The sequence below is a fragment of the Ursus maritimus genome, unplaced genomic scaffold (genome assembly GCF_017311325.1).
Source record: "Ursus maritimus isolate PB19 unplaced genomic scaffold, ASM1731132v1 scaffold_20, whole genome shotgun sequence".
In the NCBI taxonomy this organism is placed as follows: Eukaryota; Metazoa; Chordata; class Mammalia; order Carnivora; family Ursidae; genus Ursus; species Ursus maritimus.
The window spans coordinates 24229055-24254805 of NW_024424453.1; the positions used below are offsets into that span (position 1 = coordinate 24229055).

The 25751-nt window shown below is 40.1% G+C and overlaps 1 protein-coding gene across 3 annotated transcripts; it reads right to left on the bottom strand.

Annotated features, from left to right (window-relative positions):
- Window positions 1–10957: 10957 nt before the first annotated feature.
- Window positions 10958–25648, bottom strand: FAIM (Fas apoptotic inhibitory molecule). 3 transcript variants are annotated; one of them, XM_040636768.1, is made up of 5 exons: window positions 25517–25648; window positions 20144–20276; window positions 19566–19794; window positions 14435–14484; window positions 10958–11407 (listed from the first exon to the last, which is right to left on the bottom strand). In XM_040636768.1, the coding sequence occupies exons 2-5, from the start codon at window positions 20252–20254 to the stop codon at window positions 11258–11260; spliced, it is 540 nt and encodes a 179-aa protein (XP_040492702.1). In that variant the 5' UTR covers window positions 20255–20276; window positions 25517–25648; the 3' UTR covers window positions 10958–11257. The 3 variants fall into 3 exon arrangements, with proteins under 3 accessions (XP_040492702.1, XP_040492703.1, XP_008706215.1); XM_040636769.1 differs by lacking the exon at window positions 25517–25648 and adding an exon at window positions 25346–25446; XM_008707993.2 differs by lacking the exon at window positions 25517–25648 and adding an exon at window positions 25142–25255.
- Between the last annotated feature and the right edge of the window lie 103 nt (window positions 25649–25751).

Genomic DNA, 25751 nt, shown 5'->3' on the forward strand with positions numbered 1-25751 from the left:
ATGTCTTTCAGGTTCAGCCATGCGTTGGCATCATTCTTTATCATCACCACACAATATTCCATCTTAATGAATACCCTATAATCTATATATCCTTTCTACCGTTAGAACACATACATGTGGTTTCTAGTTTGAGGCTATTATAAATAAATAATGCTGCTATGATGAGTATAATTTATCTGCTGATTCACAGATGTATATATTTCTTTGGATGTATATACTTAAGATTAAAATTAATTGGTCATAGGATTATGCATACCTTTATTTTGACTAAGGAATGCTAAAATAAGTGGTTGTGCCAACTTACCTTCCTCCAATTCTTAATTCTTATCGCTCCATGTTCTCACCAGTACCCAGTTAGCCAACATTTTAAAAACTAGCCATTCTGATGTGGGGGGTGAAAAAATTTGCATTCTCTGAAGAGTAATGAGATTAAATTGCTTTTTTTCCTTTGTGAATTGCCTGCTTAAGTCCTTTGTCCGTTTATTTATTTGGATACCTGCTGTTCGTTTTTTTTTATTGTTGTTCTGAAGACAGTGTTGTTTTTAATATTGCTTTTTGTTTTTTGTTACGTGAAATTATGTGTTTTGTGTACAAGCTTTGTGTCAGTCACATGTTGAAAATATGGTTTCCACTCAGTGTGTGACTTTCACATTCTCTTAATGTTTCTTCTCATAACACAAGATCTTAATTTTAATGTAAAATTTATCATTATTTTCCTTTATGGTTAATATCCCTTGTGTAGTATTTAAGGTATGTTTCTCTACCCTAAGGTCATGAAGATGCTCTCCTGGACTATTCTCTAAAAGCTCTTCAAAAGAAAAAAACAAACCTATTCCATTTAGATCTGTAATGTACCTGGAATTGCTTTTTATAAATAGTGTGAAGTGTTTTTTCCTAGGCACCAAGTTGTCATAGTATCTTTTATTGGGATCCTTTGACCACTGTTCTATAGATCCACCTTTGTCATAAGCCAGGTGTCCATATATTACAGGAGCCTGCTTCTGGACTCTAGAAGATATCCAGTAGATTTCACCTCCCTATTTTTATTTTTTAAGTTAATTTATCATATTCATACATAGCATTTAGCGTGTACTAGGCATTCATCTAAACTGTGTATATTTAATCTGTATAACAACCTTACGTACAGGTGCAAGTGTCCTTCCCTACTTTACAGATGAGAAAACTGAGGCTTAGAAGGTTAAATAATTTGTCCATAGTCAGAAAGTAAGAGCCAGCATTCAAACTCAGGGAATCTGTCTTAAGTGTTAATGCTCTTTCCTCACAATTATCAAATGATGCCTCAATACACATTTCAGAATCTGCTTGTTGAGATCCACGAAAAGAAACCTGTGGAAATTCTGAATGAAATTGCATTATAGATTAGGTTGAAACAAATTCACATTTTAAGACTATTGACTCTTCCAATCTATGACAATGGAGTAAACTTCATTTAGATCCTCTTTAATTTATGTGCACAATGATTAGTTTTCTCTGTAGAGTCTTCTATAGCTTTTGTTAGATTTCTGGGTGATTTTAAGTTTCATTGTTGCTAATCTATAGCAGTGGTTTTCCAAATATGGTCCCCTAAGTAGGATTATTAGCATCTCCTGGGAACAGCTTAGAACTACAAATTCTTGAGGACCTCCCCTCCCCTCTGCAAGACCTACTGAATCTGAACCACTAGAGATGGAATCCAGCAACCTGTATTTTAATACAGCTTTAACACGTTTCAGAGCAATAAATAGATACACAGTTGATGTTTGCATTTAGCAGACATACTTAACATTCTATTAATCCTATTTATAGAACTTATTTTGATTTTGCACACATGATCTACAAATACAGTTTTATTTCTTCCTTTCCATTCCCTTCAACATTTTGTTTCTTTTTCTTGATCTTCTGCCCTATTTAGGAATTGCAATAAAATGTTGAATAGAAGCAATACTAAATCTTTTATTGATCTCAAAGGGAAACTTTTCAATATTAAGTATGGTATATGTTCTGGAATCTGGATCTTTTACCAGATTAAAGAAGCATGCTTCAACTCCCAAGGGATTTTTTTTTTCAATCATGAAAGGATTCTGAGTTTATCAAATTATTCTTCTGCATTTTACTAAGGTTTTTCCTCATTTGGTAAGTTGTATCAATTAATGTTCAAATTTTAAACCATGGTTTACATTCCTGGAATGAGCCCAACTTGATTGTGATGTATTTTTTAAAATATACTATAAGATATGATTTGCCAATATTTCATTTGGGATTTTTGCATCTATTTTTATCAGTGGGATTGGCCCATGAATTTCTTTTAAGATCTGTGTTAGGTTTTGTTACCAAGGTTTTGTGACCTTATGACACAGGTAAGATTGGCATTATTTCTTACTTAAAAATCTGATAAAGAGTTTTGACAGTGACCTGATATTTTCTTTGAGGTATGGATTTCATTAATAGGTAGAGGAATATTCAGATTTTTATCTTATTGTGTCCATTTTAAAGAGTTGTAATTTCTAGGAATGTGTCCATCTACATTTTAAGTTTTATTTCTATAAAGTAATTGATGTGTTAGGAGTTTATTAATGTTGCATTATTATATTGATGTCCTCTTTTCATTCTTGTTTGTGGTTAGTGCCTTCTCTATTTTCTTCATTAGTCTCGCTAGAGGTTTTTCCATTATATCAGTCTTTACAAAGAATTTGCTTTTTGGCTTTTTTGATTCTCTAATGTTATGTTTGTTTTCAACATTCCTTTCATCCCTATTATTTCCTTCCTTCTACTTTATTTGGTCTTACTTTCCCCTCTCCAATTTGTAAGATGGTTGCTTAGTCAATTGATTTTAGCTTTTATAATAACAATCTTTATCTGCATCCCCTAAGTTTTGAGATGAATCGTCTTTTCATCACCATTCAGTAAAAAGTATGTTCTAATCTCCATCTTTCTTTCTGTGCGAATTGCTGATTATTTACAAATATATTTCAAATACATGTGAATTTTCTCATTACTATTTTATTGTTGATTTTTAGATTGATTGCATGGCATTCAGAAAACATCTGTATGATTTCAATTCTTTCAAATTTGTGCGGCTTGTTTTTATGACTCACAATATGGTCAAGTATTATAAATGTTCAGTGTACATGTGAAAAAAATCCATATACTGCAAAAGTGTTCTACATATGTTCATTAGATCAGTTCTGTTGAGTTGTTTATATATCTTTATTGGGTTTTTGCCTAGTATCTATGAGAGATAAGTTAAGATATCCCACTATGATTTTGGATTTGCCTATTCTGGTTATGTCGGTTTCAATAGTTTGAGGCAATATTATTAGGTGCTTACAAATTTAGAGTTGATTTATATCCCTGGTGAATTGAACCATTTAAGAAATTGTTTTAAAGTGTTCTCTGTGTTTCTGGCAATGCTTTTTGCTTTGATGTCTACTTTAATTGATATTAATATAGTTATGCCAGCTTTCATTTGGTTAGCGGCTGCATGGTACATTTTTTCTTTACACCTTTTATAGACCTTATAAATGTTTCTCTTGTAAATTGCAGGTAGTTTTTTCTTTTTAAATCCATTTAACACTTCTTATCTGTTAATTTAAGCATTCACATTTACATTTAATGTAATTGCCAATATATTTGGGGTTAAGTGAACCATTTTACTATGTAGTTTTATTTTTTTCTAGCTTTTCTTTCTTTGTGTTCCTTTTTCCATGATTTTCTTTCCAGCTTTAATGGAATTTTAAAATATTTTTTCTATTAATTTGGAAATCACAGTCTCTCACCATTCTTTTATTGATACACTAGGTTACAACTTGCATACTAGACTTAATCTTTGTCTAATGTTACTTGGTACTTTTATCATCTTCCCAGACAATGCAAGTAACTCTTCTTACTTCTCTCCCAATCTAGATGCTATTGTTGTTGGATTTTAATTATATATCATTGTTAAATCCCACAGGAAAGCATTGGTTTATACAGCCACTGTTCATTTAGCTATACAGATGGTCCCTGACTTAACAATGGTTTGACTTAAGATTTTTCAGCTTTACAACAGTGTGAAAGTAGTACTCATTCAGTAGAAACTGTACTTTGAATTTTTAATTTTGCACTTTTCCTGGGCTGGTGATCATGTAGTATGATACACTCTTGTGCTGCTGGGCAGTAGCAGCAAGCCATCACTCCATTTCAGGCATGCCATCATGGGGGTAAACAACTGAAAAACTTATAACCATTCTGTACCTATACAATGGTTTTTACTTTCAGTACAGTATTGAATAAATTACATGAGACATTCAACACTTTATTATAAAATACGCTTTGGGTTAGGTGATTTTGCTCACTGTAGGCTAATGTAAGTGTTCTGAGCATGTTGAAGATAGGCTAAGCTATGATGTTCAGTCAGTTTTTAATGCATTTTTGACTTAAGATATTCAAATTACAATGGGTTTATTGGGACATAACCCCATCATAAGTCAAGGGAGATCTGTACCTATGTTTTTACCATTATCATTGATTTTCATCCTTTTTCTTGCATTTTCAAGTTTTCATCTGGGATCATTTTTTTCTTAGGCCAAAGAAAACCCTTTCATATTTCTTTTAGTTTTTACTCTTGATTAATTTCATCAAACTTTTGTTTGCCAGATAATAAATGGTAGTTTTGCTGGGTATAAAAATTTAGGTTGGTAGTTAACTTATTTTAGCACTTTGAAGGGATTTTTCCACTGAAAAATCCATTTTTTCTACTGAAACAGTAACATTTTAGTGTGTATTTTTTCTACTAACTGCTTTTAAAGATTTTCTGTTTGTCTTTGGTTTTTAGCAGTTTTACTATGATATGCCTGGGTGTTTTGTTTTGTTTTGTTTCTGTTTTTTGTATTCTCCCTGTTTGGTGTCTGCAGAACTTCTTGAATCCATACCTTGCTACCTTTCATCATTTGGAAAATTATCTTCAAATCTGTCTCTGTGTAATTCTCTTTTTGGAACTCCATTTATACTTATTTGACCTTTAACCGTGTAGTCTATATTTATTACTTTCTCCTCTATAATCTCTTTGTATTTTTCTTCTAGATCTTTCCTTCTTACCTGTTTTCCAGTTTCGTATTTTTCTGATCTTGAGTTACAAATTTCATTGTGTATTTTTCAATTCTACAGTTTCTGTTTGGTTCTTTTTAAATTCTTTTTTTTTTCTGTTCCCTTTGAAATTCTCAGAGTTGTCTTTATTATTTTGAACATTTTAAACATAGTTAAGTTCTACATTTAGTGAACTCTTAAACTGCAGACCCTGTGGGTCTGTTTCCATTGCTTCATTATTTTTGCTGACACCAATTTATGTTGTTGCGTCTCATTTGCTTGTGTATTTATTTATGCTGCATACTCACATTCACGGTAACTCTAATTTCAAAAACAAACCAGCTCTTTATTATTATTTCTTAAGTTATGCTCTTTGGAATCCCAGCCCAAAGTGTGGGAATTTTGTTAGAGTTCCCCAGCATTAGCATTCATGGACCCCAAGTTGTATCTCCCTAGCCCTGCTAAGCTATCAAAAGTGCTGTTTAGTTTCTTTACCTCTTATTGTGGAATCAGTAAACATTCCCAGGGTTAAGTGGTTCCAAATGCCTGGCTCACAATTTTGGGTTTCTGTCTTCTGCTACATCTTGGCATAGAAATTCATCACTGCCTTTTTAGCTCTCTGGTGCCTTCAAGAAGATATGTTCTCTATTTTGATTGTTTTTTTTAAGTTGTCATTAGCAAGAGAACTGTCAGCATTACCTTTTCCAACTTTACTCTTAACCCTACTAACTCTCCACCCACTTTAATGTGGCTTCTGCTTCAGTTCATTCAGACTGAGTGTTAATTTTGCCACCAGCATCCTGGATGTTGCCAACTCTAATGGACACTTTCCAGTTCTCATCCTCCTCACTTAAGCAGCAATGTGACATAGTTAACTATTCATGTTTTATAATACTTTCTACATCTTAGGATTTTCCTTCTATATCTTAGGATTTTCTACCATCTCAAAACGCTCCTCATTCTGTTTTACTAACACTTGAAAAAATATATAAAGACATACACATTATATAGGGTGTCTCTTTTCTTTCTTTCTTTTCTTTTTTTTTTTTTTTTTACAAAATTGCACTATGTTTATACCTGCTTTTCTGCAACTTGCTTTTCTTTTACTCAAAAGTAAGTTACGGAAATCTCTGCACTTCATTCTGAATGGATGGACTAGTTTCTGGTGTACTATAATTTATTCAGTCATTTCTCTGTAAATGGGCATTCACAATTTCCAGGGTTTTTTCCCCCACTATGAACAATGCTGCAATAAACATCCTTATGTATATATTCTTATATATTGTTACTGATGGCTTTGTTTTTATGGGATAGGTTCCCAAAAGAAGAGTGTGGTGTGTAGGGTATGTGTGTGTGTGTACACACGCTGTTTTAAAAATCTTTATTGTAAGTACACGTTAAAATCTTTATTGAAATTTAACATTCATATAGAACATATAGGCAGAAAGGTAAGTATCACATAGTTAAATAACTTTATTAATTTTCAGGAAGTAAATCCATCTTTGTAACTAGCACCCACATCAAGTAGAAAATTATTCACCTCAGAAATTCCTCTCATGGTCCTAGTTACTAACTCCCTCCTAAAGTGAGTATTATGTGGATTTCTAAAACTACATATTAATTTTTGCCTGTTTTTGAACTTTATGTAAATGGAATTTTTAAATTTAACGAATGTCAGATTTTTTTCCTAAGAAGTTAAAATACTTATTTTAACCCTCAAAGTGTAAAGGGGTGCCCTTCTACATCTCAGACAGCAATATGTCATTGTTCTTTTTTTTTTTTCTGTTTTCATTGTTAAAATAATTTTCCTAACTACGAATTAATCTGAGCATTTAAAAAATATATTTGCTGGCTATTTGATTTCATTTTCTATGGCCCATTCATATCCTTTCCATTTTATAATTAGCCTGATTCTTTTTTTTTTTTTTTTTTTAAGATTTTATTTATTTGACAGAGAAAGACACAGCTAGAGAGGGAACACAAGCAGGGGGAGTGGAGGAGGGAGAAGCAGGCTTCCCGCTGAGCAGGGAGCCTGATGCCGGTTCATCCCAGGACCCTGGGATCATGACCTGAGCCGAAGGCAGATGCTTAACGACTGAGCCACCCGGGCGCCCCAATTAGCCTGATTCTTACCAACTTCTAAGAGCTCTTTATATGTATCTTGACCCTTGTCTTTTACGTTACAAATTTTTTCCAAGTTTATTGTTTATTAGCTTTGTCTATGGTGTTTTTTACAACTTTTAAATTTCTACATAGTGGAACATTCTGTCTTTCGTTTTATAGTTTCAGGATTTTCTTACTTAATGAAGATCTTCCTTGCCCTTGGCCAGTCTCGGATACTGTAGCTCTTCAGGGTTTAATTTTAGGCCCCCTTCTTTTTTTTTGTCTACAAACTCCCTAGTTGATGTCATCCATTCCCATTGCTTTAAACCTCCCCCAAATACCGATGATGGCCATATGTATAGCTCCAGCCCAAACCTTTGAGCCACAGTAAGGTGAATCTGTCTACTGTCAGTGAGGGGTATGCTAAGTCCTGTATGTGGTCCCTGACCTCCAAGCTTGTTAGAGGAAGTAGATACTGTGAATTTAAAGGGGTAACTGGGAGACTTGTTGATCTCATGCACGTTTTGTACTGCTAGAAAGGAAAGGCTACAGCCAAAAGATTAGTTCTGGAATATAGTAGAACTACTACAAATCTATTAGAAAATGTCAATTCAGAAGAAAAACAGGCAAAAGAAAAGGTAATTCTTGGAAAAGAAAAGTGGCCAATAAGCATGTAGGACAATCAACTTCACTAGTCATCAGAGAAAATAAAATGAGATACCATTTTTTCAGGGCACCCGGCTGCCTCACTCAGAAGAGTATGCAACTCTTGATCTCGGGGTTGTGCGTTTGAGCCCCACACTGGGTGTAGAGATTACTTAAATAATAAATAAAAACTTAAAAATAATAAAGTAAAATGAGATATGATTTTTAAAAAAAAAAACCATTGGATTGGCAAAATTTTTACATCCTGACTACTTCAAGTGTTGAAAACATGAGGAAAAGAACTTCTACTGCTGGTCGAAATTTATAATGGTCCTTTGAGAGCAATTTGGCAAATATCTAATACTGATGATGCACCGACCCTTTGATTTAGCAATTCCACTTCTGAGTATCCTTAGGGCCGTGCTTCTCAATCTTTGATGTCCATATAAATCACCACAGGGCCTTGTTAAAGCAGAGATTCTGATTCCGTAGGCCTGGGGAAGGACCAGAGATTCTTAATTCCTAACAAGCTCCTAGGTGATGTCATTGCTGGTAGTCCAGGGACACGCTTTAAACAGCAAGGCCCAAGAGAAACTCTGATGCATACCCTCAAAGGACATAGACAAAGATTAGAGCACCGATGGTATTAACGAGCTTCTGAAAACCACTGAGGTGAATGGATGGCTAAAGTCGTATGGTTGAAAGCAAGAGTTAAAAGGAACTGGAGTTACACATGCCAACCTAGATAAATCTCAAAAACCATGTTGAGTGGGGAAAAAAAGCAAGTTGCGGGAAGGATATATAGAATATTTAACATTTTAAAGCTTTTTTTTTTTTTTTAAGATTTTATTTATTTATTCGACAGAGATAGAGACAGCCAGCGAGAGAGGGAACACAAGCAGGGGGAGTGGGAGAGGAAGAAGCAGGCTCATAGCGGAGGAGCCTGATGTGGGGCTCGATCCCATAACGCCGGGATCACGCCCTGAGCCGAAGGCAGACGCTTAACCGCTGTGCCACCCAGGCGCCCCAGAATATTTAACATTTTAAATAATACTGTGTATTGTTTGGAGATACACGCCTATATGGTAGAAGAGTGTAGACTTGCATGGGGATGATAAACACCCAAATCATGACAGTGATTACTCGGGCAAGGCAGGGGCCTGGGGATAGGGAGGGCGTATGGCACTTCAGTCTTGTAATGCTTTCATTATTAAACTGGGTGAATGGTATGCCCAGTTAAATAATAATCCAACTGTCTGTTATATTTCTATTTTTTTTTTTTTTTGCACACCTCAAGTATCTCATTCAACAACCAAAATAACAAAACAAATAGGCTCATTTTTTAAGGTGAGGAGCCTGAGCCTCAAGAGCTGACCCTGTGCCAAACTTCGAATCCAGGCTGCACTCCTCCTCCATCACCATGCTGCTTGGCGCTAACAAAATGAAACACGGGTGCACCAAGTCAGAAGCAAAACTACACCCCCAGGTTTGGTTTCCACAAAGACCGAATCAAACCATATCCTCAAGTGTGTGATGTGGGCTGTGATACACCCGAAGAGCACAGGTTTGACCTCTAATCACTAGAGTTCAAAACGAAGAGCCTACAACACATTTGCTTTGCTTTTGGGCGTGGTCTAAAACTGGTTTTTTGTTTTTTTTTTTTGGTTCCAGATAAAATGTGGCCATTAAAAGAAGCCCATTATTCAAGAGAAAAGAAACCCAAACACCTGGAAACAACCCAAATGTGAGTTTACGAAGCCTCAGAAGAGTCCGTCTTAGTTCATCTCCTGGTTTTCCAGTAACAGTGAAGCAGAGCTGGGGTGGAGGAAGGAGAGCAGGGGGAATTTCTGGTCAAGGTAGTACGCTGACCCGCCAATTGGGAAGACTTGGAAAAAAATGTTAGAGGAAGCACGGCGTCACAGTCTCATTTTAATATGCTCGCTCTGCCACCCAGCACGTTGCCGGGCCCAGGCCTGTTTGAGCCACCTTCCATCTCTATTCTCCTGTTCTCCTCTCGGTTCCTCTTTCCTGGCGCTTGAACCTGGTTGTGCCTCTGTTCTGCCCCAAATCTCTTAGAAATATGTTAGTGGCAGGAAGATTAGTAGTAAAGGGCACGGGTTTCAGAGTCAGAAGAAACCTGGATTTGAATCCTGTCTGTGCCAGTAGCGAGGAGCTCAGTAAACTTGAGACAGCATATGCAGGCCGCGCTGTCCAATGGGATGTGGCAGGATGACAGAAATGTCTGTATCTGCACTGTCTAATGTGGTTGCCCCCAGCCCCAGGTGACTACTGAGCACCTGAAATGTGGCTAGCGTGATAGAGGAATTTTTGAACTGTATTTAATTAATTTAACTTAAATAGCCACATCAGTAATGGCTCCTGTATTGGACAGAGCAAGTCTAGGAAATGGAGACCCCTTCCTCTCAGAGGACCAGCTTGTGGTAACGGACATAAGACACCCTGAAAAAAGGCCCTACTCATAAGCTACAGCCTTCCCCGTAGACGGTCAGAGCAGAGTACCGAGTGCACAATCTCGGGCGCTCGCTGTGCTGACGAGGCCGGCTCTCCGGGTGAGTGTGCGGGGCCGGGCCTGCCTCACGCCGCTGCTACCACCCACACCAGGCGCCACTCGGAAGGTTCCAGCGCGGCCTGAGGATGTGCCTGAGGCAGGCTGCTGTCAAGAAGTTTGCTTCTTCCTTTGTTTGTTGTCCTCACTGCCGATGAAACAAAATGACTACATTTTCAGAAACCCGTTTTTAATTAAATTCTGATATGACACTATTTGGCATTTCTTAAGGTTTCCAGACAGAAAATGTTTCTCATTTTCTCCAGTTAAACTAATCATATCATTATGTACCAATACTTTAAATTAACACTCTACCTGCATAAGTTAAAAATATATGAAGACGGGCGCCTGGGTGGCTCATTTGGTTAAGTGTCCGACTCTTGATTTCGGGTCAGGTCATGATCTCGGGGTCATGAGATCAAGCCTCACATGAGGCTCCATGCTCAGCACGGACTCTGCTTGAGATTCTCTCTCTCCCTCTGCCCCTCCCCTGGTTCATGTGTGTTCTCTCTCTAAAAATAAAAAAAAAATTTTAAATGAAGATATCCATTTTTAGAAACACAAATCAAGCAGCACCAATTTTATTTTATAGTGTTTATTATAGTAAAAGTTCCTCTTGTAAAACATGAGTGATTTTGGTCCACATCTTATTTTCCATTTGGCTTTAAAACATTTTACATTATTTACAAAATAAATTGCAATGCTTATGATTGTACATAATTTTTTTTGACCTTTGGAATACTACAGTTTCAAGTAACTAAAAAATAAACACCTGCAGGCTAAGTGTACTGAAAAGTACATATTAAGCATATTTAATTACCACAGTAATTTAAAAGTCTTGATCTTTACTTCTTAAGATTAAAGTTCACTATCATGAAGTCATTCAAGAATCTCTGGAATTTCTCTATTATCCACAATGAGACTATGGATAATCCCTTCTTTCCGCTTCCCACTACTGACTGCCTTTATGTAACAGTCATGGTTTCCAACACTGAAGTGAGTTTCAGTCCCGTCGTCTACAAACTCACCCTAGGCCAACAAAAGAAGGAGGAATTAGTGTTCCAGAAACATTTATCTTTGCCTAGAGCACTAACACCATCTAAAAAGGGCGGCATAATAAGGTACCTATTAGCTAAAGGTTAAACTTAGGAAAATTCGTTAGAAGCCTGTATCACTAGATGCTTTCACATCTCTGCTGTGAACTGAATGTTTCTTATTTGTACCTGCTTACTACCTTGAACATTCTTAAGTTTCGGAGGGAAAAAACCCCTTATATCTCGTGGCTGTGTATCTATAACATGCGCTATGTAACAACACTGGCTATTTTTAAAAGTAAAAATGAGAAGCATGATAGCAAGCACTTGTTTCACACCGAGTCACTTACTCTATATCAAGCACAGTTTGCACACATAACTTCATTGCACCTTCGCCATAACCCTGACACTGTTACTACCCTCACTGTACGGACGAGGGGATCAAGGCACGGAGTGGTGAAATAACTGCGGGAGGCCCCAGTCAGGAAGGGACAGAATTGTTCTTACCCACTCTGAGCACCCGATTCCTCAGAACATAAGGCGACTTAAGTAAAATACACAGATAACATAAAACCAAGCACTACGCAATCTCGCCCTGCTCTGTCCGCCACAGCAGCTACCAGCTGCGGGTGACAATCGAGCCCTTGAAATGTGCTGAGTCCGAAATGCCATGTGCTGTTTCAGTGCAAAATACACACGCGGTGTGGAAGACTTAGAATGAAACAGGGAATGTAAAACAACTCTACAACTTTTTTATACTGATGTTGAATTATATTTTGGATATACTGATTTAAATCAAAGATATTAAAATGAACTTCACCTTAAAACTTCTAAAATGTGGCTACTAGAAAAGTTACACATGACAAAAAAGAAAAGTTACACATGAAACTCCTACCTGTGGCTCATATTATATTTTTCTGAACAGGACTGATCTAGATCGGTCCTAAAAAGATAGGGGCCGCAGTACAGAGAAGAAAGAACAGGAGGCTTGGAGGATGAAAGTGGAGTACGCCGGAAAGCAAAGAAGCCACCATCAGACTTAAAACGTGGCTCTGAGCTTCCTGGCAGCCAGAGCAGACGGAGCGAGGCCCCACGGCTAACGGCCAGCCTAAGAAAGCACGGGACGCACCAGGGAGAGCTTTTTCTGAGCTGTGGGGAGAATGTGGCCAGGGGCTCTTTACTGGAGGTGTACTGACACCACCGGCACGACCTTGCGGGTGCACGATTTGCCAGATACATAATCTTGGTCATAATGCTTTTAGATGGAAAGAAGAAGGAGAAAATAAACTGTAGCTCACGGGCGGCAAGAGCAGGTGTGCCCATACTGGGGAAGGAGCTGCAGAAACGACTCTGCAAATTAGGTTGTAGTTATAATGAGGAGGCAACTGGGTTGTAAAGAGTTATTGTCCAAACACTTGGGGTTCCCTGCTAATTACTGAGGAACAGAGACATTGTGGATGAGCACTACTCTCCACTTCTTATTTACAGCCACATCCTCAATACCACACCACAACATTCTCTTGACATTTGCACTGGAGAATTCCGTGAGGGAGGGAGGGAACAGGATTCAAAACTGCCGATTCTTGGCATCTAGAGAATTCCAGGGTAGGAAGGAAAGGACAGGAAGGTCCAGTAGGGGCCTGATCCATGCTAAGGATAACTGAAGCTATTCCACAGGGGCCATAAAACACTGAAGAGCCCTCCAAACCTCTCGGCATAAAAGAAGAGTCTAACTGTAGATCTATCCCGGACAGTGAGAGGCTCAAGATCCGGCGACGGATCCTGAGCACCCTGGTCAGATAACCCTTCAAGAATTCATGCCACGATTAAGAGAGACAGAAGCTCTATCTCCGGAACGTTTCATTTCTGGCAGAGCGCTTCCTCAGAAGCAGATGGCCACGAGACCCAGCAGGGAGGTCCCAGACAGGCTGCCGAATGAACTCACCCCAGACCTCCTGCCCTCTGAGCTCCGCTCACCTTCCTGTACCTCCAACAGACGAAGGAGACCAGGGCAGCACCCACCGTGGGCAACTAGCCAACACACGACTAGAGCAGAGTGGGTCTCGTCATGTCTAGCCCTGTGTTCCTGTCGGAAGTCAGCGTGAAAGGCGGGGACCAGGGATAGTACCCCCCGCTTGCCACCAGACCCCCCAGCCCCAGGGAATTTCCACCCAGGGACTGCAGCTCCTAGTCCCACACTCCATGCTTCCCACGATGGTCTCCTCTGCTTCCGCTTGCTCCCCACGCTACGCACACCACTATTCCATTCTCGCTGACATCGCTCCAGTGGTCATCCCGCGCACAGCCGTGACAATGCAAGCGGCTGACAGCAAAGGCCGGCCCTCTGGGGTTAGATGGGGATGTCATCATGCCTGGCCACAATGAGTGGGGTAGCCTCTTGGCACTGCTGGTCTACAAATTCCACTTGTCTTCTGGGGTTTGTGACAGGGCCTTTCCTATCTGCCTTCGTGTCATCTGACATTGTGTGCACGCTTCTTTTTCAAAAACGTCACTTTTAGAAAAGTACTATCTGTTTTGAGGGTATGGTGTCAAGCCTTCCCAATCAGAGTGTGACCCATGGGCTGGCACGCAGCATTGGCACCACCGGGGGCATGTTAGAATTCGCACTGTCACAAGACCCCAGGTGATTCCTGGGCATGCAGGTTCGAGGAGCTGCAGACCAAAGCCCAGCCTTAACTTGGACAAACACGGGAGGATGCCAGCCTCCGTGGGGCAGTTTGGGTGTGTGGATTCCTTTCAGGACAGAGCCTGGTCCAGGAGAGGAAATGCAGCGTGTGAGGCTGGGGCCAGCTCTCAGCACAGGGCGTTTCCAAGCCCTCCCTGCCCCAGGCACTGTCCCAGAAAGGTCTTCAGAATGTGGAGTCAGGAGAACTTCATCTCCTTCTCGTTCTTCACCGAGAGGACCTTGGTTAATTATCAATCTCCACCATTAGGAAACACCGCAATGTTTCAGTGGCAACCCTTACCCACCAAGCTAGGAGTAATCAAAGGGTCAACTTACTGCTGTCTCCATTCTTTTACCATTGCACCATACATCCATAGTGTCTTTTTCTGTAAAAATAACAAACCAAAAAAAAATTATAATCTATGACTCAAAGATAAAGTTAATTCCTTATTATTTTAAGAAAATTTTGATATACTGGATTTCTAAAACTCCATTAACTTTTCACGGCTTTCCAATTCTAAATTTGAAGAAATTATGTTTACTCTTCGTTCACAGACAAAATAAAAATGAAACAAAACAATCTCTTAAGAGACGATCACGACCCCAGTACAAATGGATGAAGCCCTGTTGAACAAAATACACACTGCAACACAAACTTCAGTATTGAGGATGCACAGAAACGAGTGTGAGGAGGGGCCTCGCCACACAGACTGTCATCAGTGACCAGACGATCCCCGCTGCCTTTCACACGGAGCCAGTTGGATGACGGCACAAAGAGGCCACCAAGAAAGGCTGTGACAGGGTTCACGTAGGATGGACAGCATTCAGGCTTAGAAATTTAATCTTAAATTTCCTACTGGAGGGGCGCCTGCGTGGCACAGCGGTTAAGCGTCTGCCTTCAGCTCAGGGCGCGATCCCGGCGTTCTGGGATCGAGCCCCACATCAGGCTCCTCCACTATGAGCCTGCTTCTTCCTCTCCCATTCCCCCTGCTTGTGTTCCCTCTCTCGCTGGCTGTCTCTATCTCTGTCAAATAAATAAATAAAATCTTTAAAAAAAAAATTTCCTACTGGATAGCCCAATAATCTCTATTCATTTTTGCAATGCTTTCATTTTGGGGGAAAATTATTGGATAAGAAAAAACACAGGCACACCTAGTGGGCCGCGCTGACACTATGGAGAAAATGCTGCCATGAGCCACCAGGGCATTAGTCAGGGTGTCAGGGCTCACTTCGGGAGGCGTGTACGTGTGTGCACGTGTGCGCAAACACGTGTGCATTTTGGGGTAGGATCCCCAGACCCACTTGTGAATATTAGTGTCCTGGCAGGTGGCGGAAGAGAAGACTGCACTCATCACGCAGCCAGAAGATGAGCTGTGGGTGTTATAATGAAGCCTGAACCGGGACCTGTGTGCATGTGAGAGGCCCAGGGGTCAAAACCTTGCCTGCAGGTCAAGGCTGAGGTGCCAGTCAGGGGCTTGCTTCTAACAGGCCATCTACCTCAGGAACATAGTCTAATAGGGACTCTTTTCTCCCCACACCTTGAGGCGGCAGCCTCAGAGAGCGGAGAGAGGCCTCTGAGCTGGGCTAAAGGGAGAGAGAGCCGAGGGGCCCAGGAGATGTGGCCAGTGGTTGCCCTAGTGGCAGCCTGGGTGGGAGCATCAGCAGCCGCCACTGTAGGGAAACCTAGCTTGTCCCAGCCCCCGAGCAGAGCGTACAGTGCTCAAGGAAGCCACGACGGTGGTGAAGACTAGAATTCTATCTAGTATGCCTGCTGAACACGTGCAGTACTCGGATTTTCTGTAAAGCTACTATTTTTTTTTTAAGATTTTATTTATTTATTCGACAGAGATAGAGACAGCCAGCGAGAGAGGGAACACAAGCAGGGGGAGTGGGAGAGGAAGAAGCAGGCTCCCAGCAGAGGAGCCCGATGTGGGGCCCGATCCCATAACGCCAGGATCACGCCCTGAGCCGAAGGCAGACGCTCAGCCGCTGTGCCACCCAGGTGCCCCTCTGTAAAGCTATTATTAATGTGCCTCTGAAGAAACCTGCTAACCCAGAAGCTATAAAAGCAAAATGGAATAAATTTGACTACATAAAAGCAAAGAATATTTCTGCATCATTTAAAAAAACACATACACACATAAGCAAAGTCATACAATAAATGGCAAACTGGAAAAAAATAAGCGAAGCTCACAGCACTGACAAAAGTCTAATCTTACCAACATAAAGACTCTGAGCAATCGAGGAGAAAAAGACCAACAACCCAACAGAAAGTGGGTCAAAGGACATGAAGATGCATTACCAGAAGAGAACAAAAGGGCCTCAAACATGAAAAGACGCTCGACCTCACTTAATTTTGAAAAAGGCAAATAAAAACAACACTGAAATACCATTTTTCGCGCAGCAGAATATTTTAAGACATTTAAGATCTGACAACATGCTTAGCTGGAGAACCTGTGGGGAAATGGGTACTGGGAGCACAAAATGGTAAAAGCACCAGGAGGGGCAATGGTGTACAATCCACTCACATGACAAGCGCGGTTATGTTGGCCCCAGAAGTCCTATTTTCCCACTTCTGGGATGTTATGCTAAGGAGATATGTCAGTTATATTCCAAGAGGCGTATGAACAAAGCTATTCATCCAACCCTGCTTCCAACAGCAACAGATTAGAAATAGCCTAAGTGCTCAACTGTCAGGAGCGAGTTAAATGAGCTATTTTATTTACCATTGAGATTGACTCTGCAGCTATAAAAAAATTATGAGAAAGCTCTTTATGTACGGTTATAAGAGGATCCCCAGAATATATGAGTAAGTCAATAAATGTTTTTATGAAATGAGGTAGTATTAAATTTTTGTATTGGCTTGAATCTGAATAAAGAAACACTTCCAGTGTCTCTATTAGGATTCACTATTAAAAAGAGCTTATATTTATCAGGGGAACAGGGTAGATAGGAATAGGGGTGGAAGCAGATTTCTCTGTGTATCTTTTTTTTGTATCATTTTAATTTCTGAATCATATGAGTATAGCACCTGTTCAAGCATGTATGTCAACAAAAGAACCTACGTGATAAAGTTTAAATCATTATGGCTCAGACGTGGATGCGGTGAGTCATAGGCGGTCCTGGAGTGCGTGCACCTTGCAGCCTCTTCTCTCTGCCTGCCTGCAGCTTCTCTAGAAATAATGAATGAACATCTTTAACGTATGCCCAGATCATGCTCTTGAAATACCATTTTCCTCTAAGAGAAACCAGGGCTTCTTGGAGAAAAAGGGTGATTCCAGGTCTGAGTAAAAAATGTTCAAAGTTGGGGCGCCTGGGTGGCACAGTGGTTAAGCGTCTGCCTTCGGCTCAGGGCGTGATCCCGGCGTTATGGGATCGAGCCCCACATCAGGCTCCTCTGCTATGAGCCTGCTTCTTCCTCTCCCACTCCCCCTGCTTGTGTTCCCTCTCTCGCTGGCTGTCTCTATCTCTGTCAAATAAATAAATAAAATCTTAAAAAAAAAAAAATGTTCAAAGTAAGCCTAGGACATCTTGTCATACCAGATAGCAAGGAAGCTTTCAAAGTCTACCAAGGATGTGTCAAAAGGACTCAGGAGCGAATCTAAAGAGCACACCATTGGCCAAAATTGGGACAATTTGAAGGTCAATAAGAATAATAACTTCAGTATGCTGCAACACACATCAAATTGTTTAAATCCATGAGTTAATGATTAAAAAAAAAACCCAACCTAAACAATTACCTTTAGAGGAAAATAAGGAGCCAATTCAGTATTTTGAATACTAGTAAAATGAAAACAAGTGTTATTCTGCATTTCTTATACAAATTTTACCTCTGTGCAACCAAATAGTGGATGACAGGAAGTCTTTCATTTTAGAAATATTCTAGAATATCACCATTTGGCAACTGCTAAGAAATCACTGGATGCAAACATTAGGTATTGATGGTTGCCAACATCAAAAAAATTGACAAACACCATGTGTTTCTTGATATAACAAAACTATAAAGTAGTCTTGCCAGGAAAAAACAATCAAACCTAAATTTGACCAATTCTTTAGTCAACGACCAATGTACAGGAAACATTAGAAACAGAGAAGAGGGAGCGCCTGGCTGGCTCAGTTGATAGACCATGCGACCCTTGATCTCAGGGATGTAAGTTCAAACCCCACTTTGGGTATAAAGACTACTTAAAAATAAAATCTTTAAAATTATATATATTAAAAAAGAAAAAGAAACATCACGGAAGTGCAATCAATAAAATCCAGACCACAGGAAACCCTTCAAAACAAACTGATCCAGTTTCTTCAATAAATAAGCTACACGGGAGTTTCTGGGTTTCCTCCACCCCCAACTATGTACATTTTATTCCTTGATAAACATTTTTCATTTTTTAAAAAGTTTATTTAAGTGATTTCTACACCCAGCATGGGGCTTGATCTCATGACCCTGAGATTAAGAGTCACTTGCTCCAACAACTGAGCCAGCCAGCACCCCAAACATTTTTTTTTAAAGATTTTATTAATTTATTTATTTGAGAGAGAGAGAGGAGAGTGAGCCGGAGACAGTGGGAGAGAGAATCTGAAGCAGACTCCGCACTGAGTGTGCAGAGCCCAATGTGGGGCTTGATCCCACGGTGGCGAGGTCATGACCTTAGCTGAAATCGAGAGTCAGAGGCTTAACCAACTGAGCCACCCAGGCACCCCAACATTTTCATTCTTAAAAAAAATTTTTTTAAAAAGGTCCATGCTAGCATTTGACTAGACAGTAGACTCCTTAAAGGCATGGTGGACAACATCTCTTCATCTACGTATCCTCAGTGCCTGGTACGCTAACTGGTATTTAGTAGCGTACCTAAATGAGTGAATCAATGAATTAATAGATAATCCAAATGGTCTTAATTTAATGATATGAGAAGCAGGAAATACTGGGAGTACCAGAAGACAGAAAAGAAAGTAACTGGTAAGTACCTGCCTCTTCAGTTTTATAGGCCCAGTGGAAACAACATAGACAGCAATCCGTAACAAAAGAAGTTAGCTTAAAGATCAATGGCTTATTAGTTTTTATTTTTTAATCTACTTTATCTGGACTTCGACAATTTTGATGTGCTGTGGTACTAAACCTCTTGCTACCTACAGAAAAATTCCTTTGTTACTGATCAATCTTAAATCTCCAACGGTCCCTAGACATCGTTTTAAAGAGAAATATCAATAGTAAAAAAATAACAAATGTCTACATCATTATTTCTTTTTTAAAACCTGTTTACAATCCTCAAATCCATCACTACAAAATCCGGCTCTCATATAAATCAGTCATTTGAATGAATATTTTGTTCACATAGGACACATCAGAAATACACCTACACACACACACACTCTCTACTCACAGCTCCCATAAAGGGTCTGGATGGTTAGGGGAACTAAGTAACAACCATCATAAAAAGCCAGTAACTTCTGCAGAAATGGCACTCACCCAACACAACTCTGAAGTCCTCACCATCCAAATGTAATACCCAAGTATTGGTGGTTTTTGACCTGCTCTCCATATACTTCTTGAGACTTTTCCCATTAATTTCCAGAGTATATTCATATGCAAATCCACTGACGGCATCTATATTAATGGTTGCTTTTGTCTTTGCAGCTCCAACGCTGAAGGTTTCTTTGCCCACTAGTTTGAACATCCATTCTTTTCTTATCTCTTCCTAAGCAATAAAATATAAAAGTCAAAAACACACAAATGGAAGAAAATGCAATATTTAGCTTTAGAAACGCTATAATTAAAGTGAGTAAATAGCAGTGCTATTTAGATGTAATTTTATTACTTCATGATTCAAATATTTTAGGAAATAAAAGCACTTGACGTTTAAATGTTATAGTCTATGGATTCTATAACGAGTATTAGTTTGCTCTGGCCAACAACATGATCCAGGCCCAAATATAAAGATAATCAATGTGAGAGAAAAGCCTTGAATTTACATATCAAGAATCTATGTTAACAAAATCAAGCTTCTATGTAGACCACATTCAAAAAAGTAACTTATTTTTTCCTACCTTCCCATCTACATATACCACTCGTTTGCCTGATGTGGTCCCATGTTCAAATTCAATCTTATGGACTCCGTCACTTAAAGCAACATCCCAAACGGCTACCAGATCTGTCATTTTTTCCAGGCTATAAGGAGGGCTAAGGGAATAAAATAAAGCAATGACAATAGGCCCAAAACAGTAAGAAAATAACCAATTAATATTTCCAAGATGAAAATATCAGATTTTTTAAACCCCAAGTTACAAGATATTAAAGCGACAGTACCTAAGAATTTCTACTCACAGCACATATAAATCCTCTCCCTCTTACGCGCTCTTCCTTTAAGATGAAACTACTATATATGGGTATATAGTCAGATAATTCCAAAGTCACCTTAATATTAATAGGATTAAGAACCTATCAGTTTATCCAGGAGAGTATTCTAAGCTGGGCTACAGAATAATGTTTGGAAAGGTCAGTAAAATGTCTCTACTTCTTCCCTACAATCCCATTTAAAAAGCACAGTATTTAATTCTGGTATTTATTTTTCAGATCCATTCACTCCAAAACAAGAACTCCCAAGACCTTTCATACTTAAACCAGTTAGGATTCATTTTAACAAAAAAGGTTCTAATTTATTATACTGAGGAGAAGTCATAGAAGAAATGTCCTATAATAAAAGAGATAAAAATGTATGGAAAATGGTAATTCTTGTCTTTACTATAGTAATCTTATTTAAAAAATCAAGGATTCTGTTTTGTCATAATGTTTTGTCTGGCACAACTTAAATACATACTTTTGATATTTATATAAAATACATAATATTTATCATATCTGTGCCCTGTGTGAATGCTATATATTATGTAATACCTACACAGAATATGCTTTGAGCCTGCTCTCTTAACTACATCTTATTCTTTATTCACTCTAATGTCCTTGTATACTCTAAATCAGAAATGGTAAGTGGATTTTATATCATCTTGAAGTGATAGCCGAGAACTTTTCGCTAACACAGATTTGGAGACCTTACACCCAGGCCCTATGGGAAAAGATGTGTCCCACTGTGTCCACCTCCACGCCAGGTGTTTACTACCCTTGCTCTAAATCACAGAAAAACAAAACCATGCATTCTGCAAGTTTACAAACTGTGTCCTTAACAAAGTAGCCTGGACAAATAACTCTTGAGTGATAAGAACAATCTTCAAAGTTTCAAAAGCTAGTTTCATTGCCATGCAGGACATTTACCTTTCATCATCTTCAAAGACAGGACTGTCATCTCCAGATGCCATGGTTGGCAAAACAGTCTTTAATCCAATAAGCAGGCAGGAAAGAAAAAAGCAGAATTGCAGCAAAGAAAGATTGAGAGCAACAAAGATAACATCTGCAAAGGGTTTTTTTTCTAAGTTTGCAATCCATTTCTCAAATTGCATGCTGTTTCTGATGAGACAGCTTTTACATACAATAGAATTGCAATCTCCAGTTTTCAGGAAAAGAAATTGTCATGCAAATTGGCAGATCATATTTTTCCCTGTTATAAATTTATAATTTCCTAAAACTAGAGAATAGACTCTAGTTTATTTCAAATATGATACCATATCAGAGCTGCAAGAGACCTAGAGGTCCTCTGGGTCCCGTGCTTCTCAAATTGAGGTATAAGAAGCCCCAAGGGTATGAGGCAGTGGGTCAGGGAATACATAAAACTCCAGGATAAACAACACGCATCCTCACATCTTCAGGAAGCATCAATGTTACAGGGTGGTAACCAATTTAAAATGTAATCTTCATATTAAATTTTAGAAGGCTATGTATTACGGTGGGATATATAATTTAAAAAATATTTTAGGGGCACCAGACTGGCTCAGTTGGTAGAGCACGAGACTGTTGATCTTGGGGTCATGAGTTCAATCCCCCATTAAGAGCTTACTTAATTTAAAAAATAAATAATTAATTTAAAAAATTTTTAGATACCTTCAAAGAAATGACTAGTTTGCAGGAAGCAGCCAAGGATATGCTAGATTGCTTTCCAACAGCAAACTGAATTTACCCACTTACTCAGGCCCCCTTAATTTACTCGTGCCAATAATAAATCCACAAAAGTTATGTGGTTTGTTCAGGTCAGTAGTAGGGCCTGAGCCAGAACTAGAGCCCAGTACTCCCATGCAATTACCTCAGAATTAACTGGGGTGTAATACTAATTAAATTTTACTAAGATCAGAAGCACACATATATTCACACATGCATAGGAAACCCTCCACGTTTGGAGATTTGGGATTAACAGCTGTATCTCTCCCAAACCCACTGAAAAATAACCAACTATTTTTTGCTCCCCAGATCTACTCTGGCCTAGCCTTCTCCCTATAGATGCCCAAGGGTGCTCGCCCCTTGTTAAAAATGGGAGATTGCCAAACTTCTTTAGCTGGAAACAGCCAGAAGCCAAAAACTGTTTTTAAAAAGATGTTAAAGAAGAGATTAACACTGATAAAAGCATCCAGCAGGCCAGGAAAACATAAAAATTTTAGAATAAAAATTAAAGATTCAAACACTTTGTACCTAAAATAAATCCCTTTGTTTGGGGGCACCTTACAAATCTGTGCATTTTTCTCATCTTAAGAAGCCCTAGGATATCTCCTAGGAAAGTGGAGGGTATCCTTACAAAAGCAAAGAGAATACACAGCAATAGAGGAAGCCAAATAGCATAATATAAACTCGGATGAGCCATCCTTTGCAAATCAGAGAGGGCTTAGGGCTATCATTCACATTTTGCTTTATAACTTTAAGAGACCGTAGAAAGTTCAGTAACTCAGCATTCAAACTTGAAAGAACTGCTCAGTTTCCCATTATAAGGAACTTCAATATTATCACACTACGATAAGGCATGGTACCATCTTAATTATAATAACTTTTCATATAGAAGTATAAAAGACACACAACAAATTAGAAGGGAAGTGAGAAATCAAGACCACATTTATTTCTTGAAAATTTTCCCTAAACTATAGACATTCATTCTTACGTTTATTTATTTATGGAGTATCTATCTAAAGTGCTGAATAGTTTTGGAAATAGTGATGGCTGCACAAAATTGTGGATGTACTTAATCCCACTGAACTGTACTTTGAAGACGGTTAAAATGGCAAATTTTATGTCATATGTTTTTTACCACAACCTAAAAAAAATAACATTGTAATATACAGAGGCATTGAATTGTACACTTTAAATGGGTGAATTGTATGGTATGTGAATTACACCTCAACAAAGTTGTTTTTTAAAAAAAGGAAAGACCGAGGTGCCCTGCTGGTAGTGTTTCTTGGAATGTGACTATATCTATAACCAAAAGATGATCACAACTGTCCTTGTCCCCAATATCTACCTTACTCATTGGAAAAAGGAGAAATATCTGTCACACATCTCTAAGTTACAAATTGGACTTAATAAGCACGTCATACTCTAAATTCTTTCACCATGCTAATAGTTTTCAGGCACTTACGTGCCGGGAACTGAGCTGGACACTAAGCTCAGAGAGGGGCCCTAGAGAGACCAAAAGATGATTATGACAGAGCCATGGGAGTGTCCTTGTAAAGGGAAGCAGTAAAGGACAGAACGGGCCCACAGAGAAAGGATCCGCCCCTACCGAATGGGTGCGAAGGCCACAGAAGACTCTGGTTTAAAACCCTAGGGAAAGGAATTAATGCACTGTCATTCTTAAACTCTTTACATATACTTAATTTTCAGGATCATGCGACCAAACTGAAAAATGATCATTACAAAGAAAATTCCCTCTATTTTAGCACAAAATTTTAAAAGTGTAAATGAAGGGGCGTCTGGGTGGCTCAGGGGTTAAGCATCCAACTCTTGATCTCAGCTCAGGCTTTGATCTCAGAGTGGTGAATCCAAGCCCTACTTTGGGCTCCATGCTGGGCATGGAACCTACTTAAAAAATAATAAAAGAAAATAAATTAAAATAAAATAAATTAAAAAATAAAAGTGTAAATGAAAAGAATGGAAAAACAAACTCCATTTATTTTCACTGATGAGGATGATGTCACTCACTTGAAATTTTTACATGTCTTTGAAGAAAGCTTTCTGAGTATCTAGGCATCAGCATAATCTTTTAAAATTTCTTCCCTAGAGGGTGCCTGGGTGGCTCAGTCCGGTGAAGAGTCTGCCTTCCGCTCAGGTCATGATCCCAGGGTCCTGGGATCGAGTCCGTCCGTCAAGCTCCCTGCTCTGTGGGGAGTCGGCTTCTACCTCCTCCCCTCCTCCCACTCATTCTCTCTCTCTCTCTCTCTCAAATAAATAATTTTAAAACAAAATCTCTTCCCTAGCAATTTCAACGGTCATGTTTAGAGTAAGACTTAACCATTAGGACGTTTCCACTGTTCATCTAACCCAGCTTGAATTTTGCCTGAACTTGGGTTTAACCGCACTGGGGGCTGTAATGGTCTGTCCAAGCTAAACCTAAGTCCGTTTTAAAAACTACTAAGATATTCATAGTTCCCTTTTCAGCAAAAGCTCTAGGTAAGGCCAGCCACAATGTCACTCTTGAACAAACAGGTGTTAACACTGTACGTCCAGACCCATGTGAAGCACTGGGACCTCTTGCAAAGTTGGTCAGGAAGCTCCAGGAGCCAGGTGTCTCAGATGCTACCAGAGGTACAAGAACCGGTAACTTTTCCGAGGAGCATTTTTACAACGTAAACCACAAGCCTTACGAGAGATCCACTCTAAACAAATAATCGCGCTCAACACACCAGACGTAACAGTGCGCAACGAACTGCTTTCTGTATTAGCTACAAACTGAAAACCACGTTCAGCAGCAGGGAGGCAGTCCACCAAGTAAATCACAGTCCCGTCACTCAACCAACTGCACGTCCAGCCCGGGCCAGGCCCCGGGGATGCATGCTGCGGTCAACTTGGACACACGAACGCAGTCCAGTGCGGCCAATACGAAGGACGCAGAAAACCACGCAAAGCCACGGGTAGCTGCGCGTGTTGCATTCTTAGGTAAAGAAGCCAAGTTACAGCACCTTATGATCTAGGCTCTGCAAAATACAGTCTGCTCAGGCGTCCACGAGAAAACGGGCTGGAGGGATATTATCTTAAGGTCGCAGGGCCTGGCCAGGAGGGGCGACCCGCAGCCTGCCCCCGCCCCCCGGTGCCTGCCTCTGCCCTCGGTCCGGCGGACAGAAGATGCCCGGAACACCCCCGGCGCGGCCCGGCGCCTCACCGACCCCGTCTCACGGTCCGCGTGGACACCGCCCACCGCTCGCAGCGCCCGCCGCCGCCGCCGCCGCCCGGAGATGGCCGCCGCCGCCGCCGCGCTGCAGCGGGGACGCCCGGGCTGCGCGCAGGGGCTTCTGGGGCCCGGCCCGGGGCCGCCCCACCTGGGCCGCGGGGCTCACCTGGCCGCCGTGCACCGCGGGAGGCTCTGGGCCACGCAGAGCGCGTGTTCCGGCTTCGCCACGTAGGCCGCGTGGCCTTGCTCCCTTCGCGGAGGACCGGGCGCCTCCTCCTCGGAAGCCGAGAGCTCAGCCGCCGCCAGTTGCGAGCGCGCCGACTCTGTGGCGCTTCAAGTCCCCTGAGGTGCCCCCGGTGCAGGCCGCCACCCGCCCCCGGGCACCGCACACGCAGCCCCCG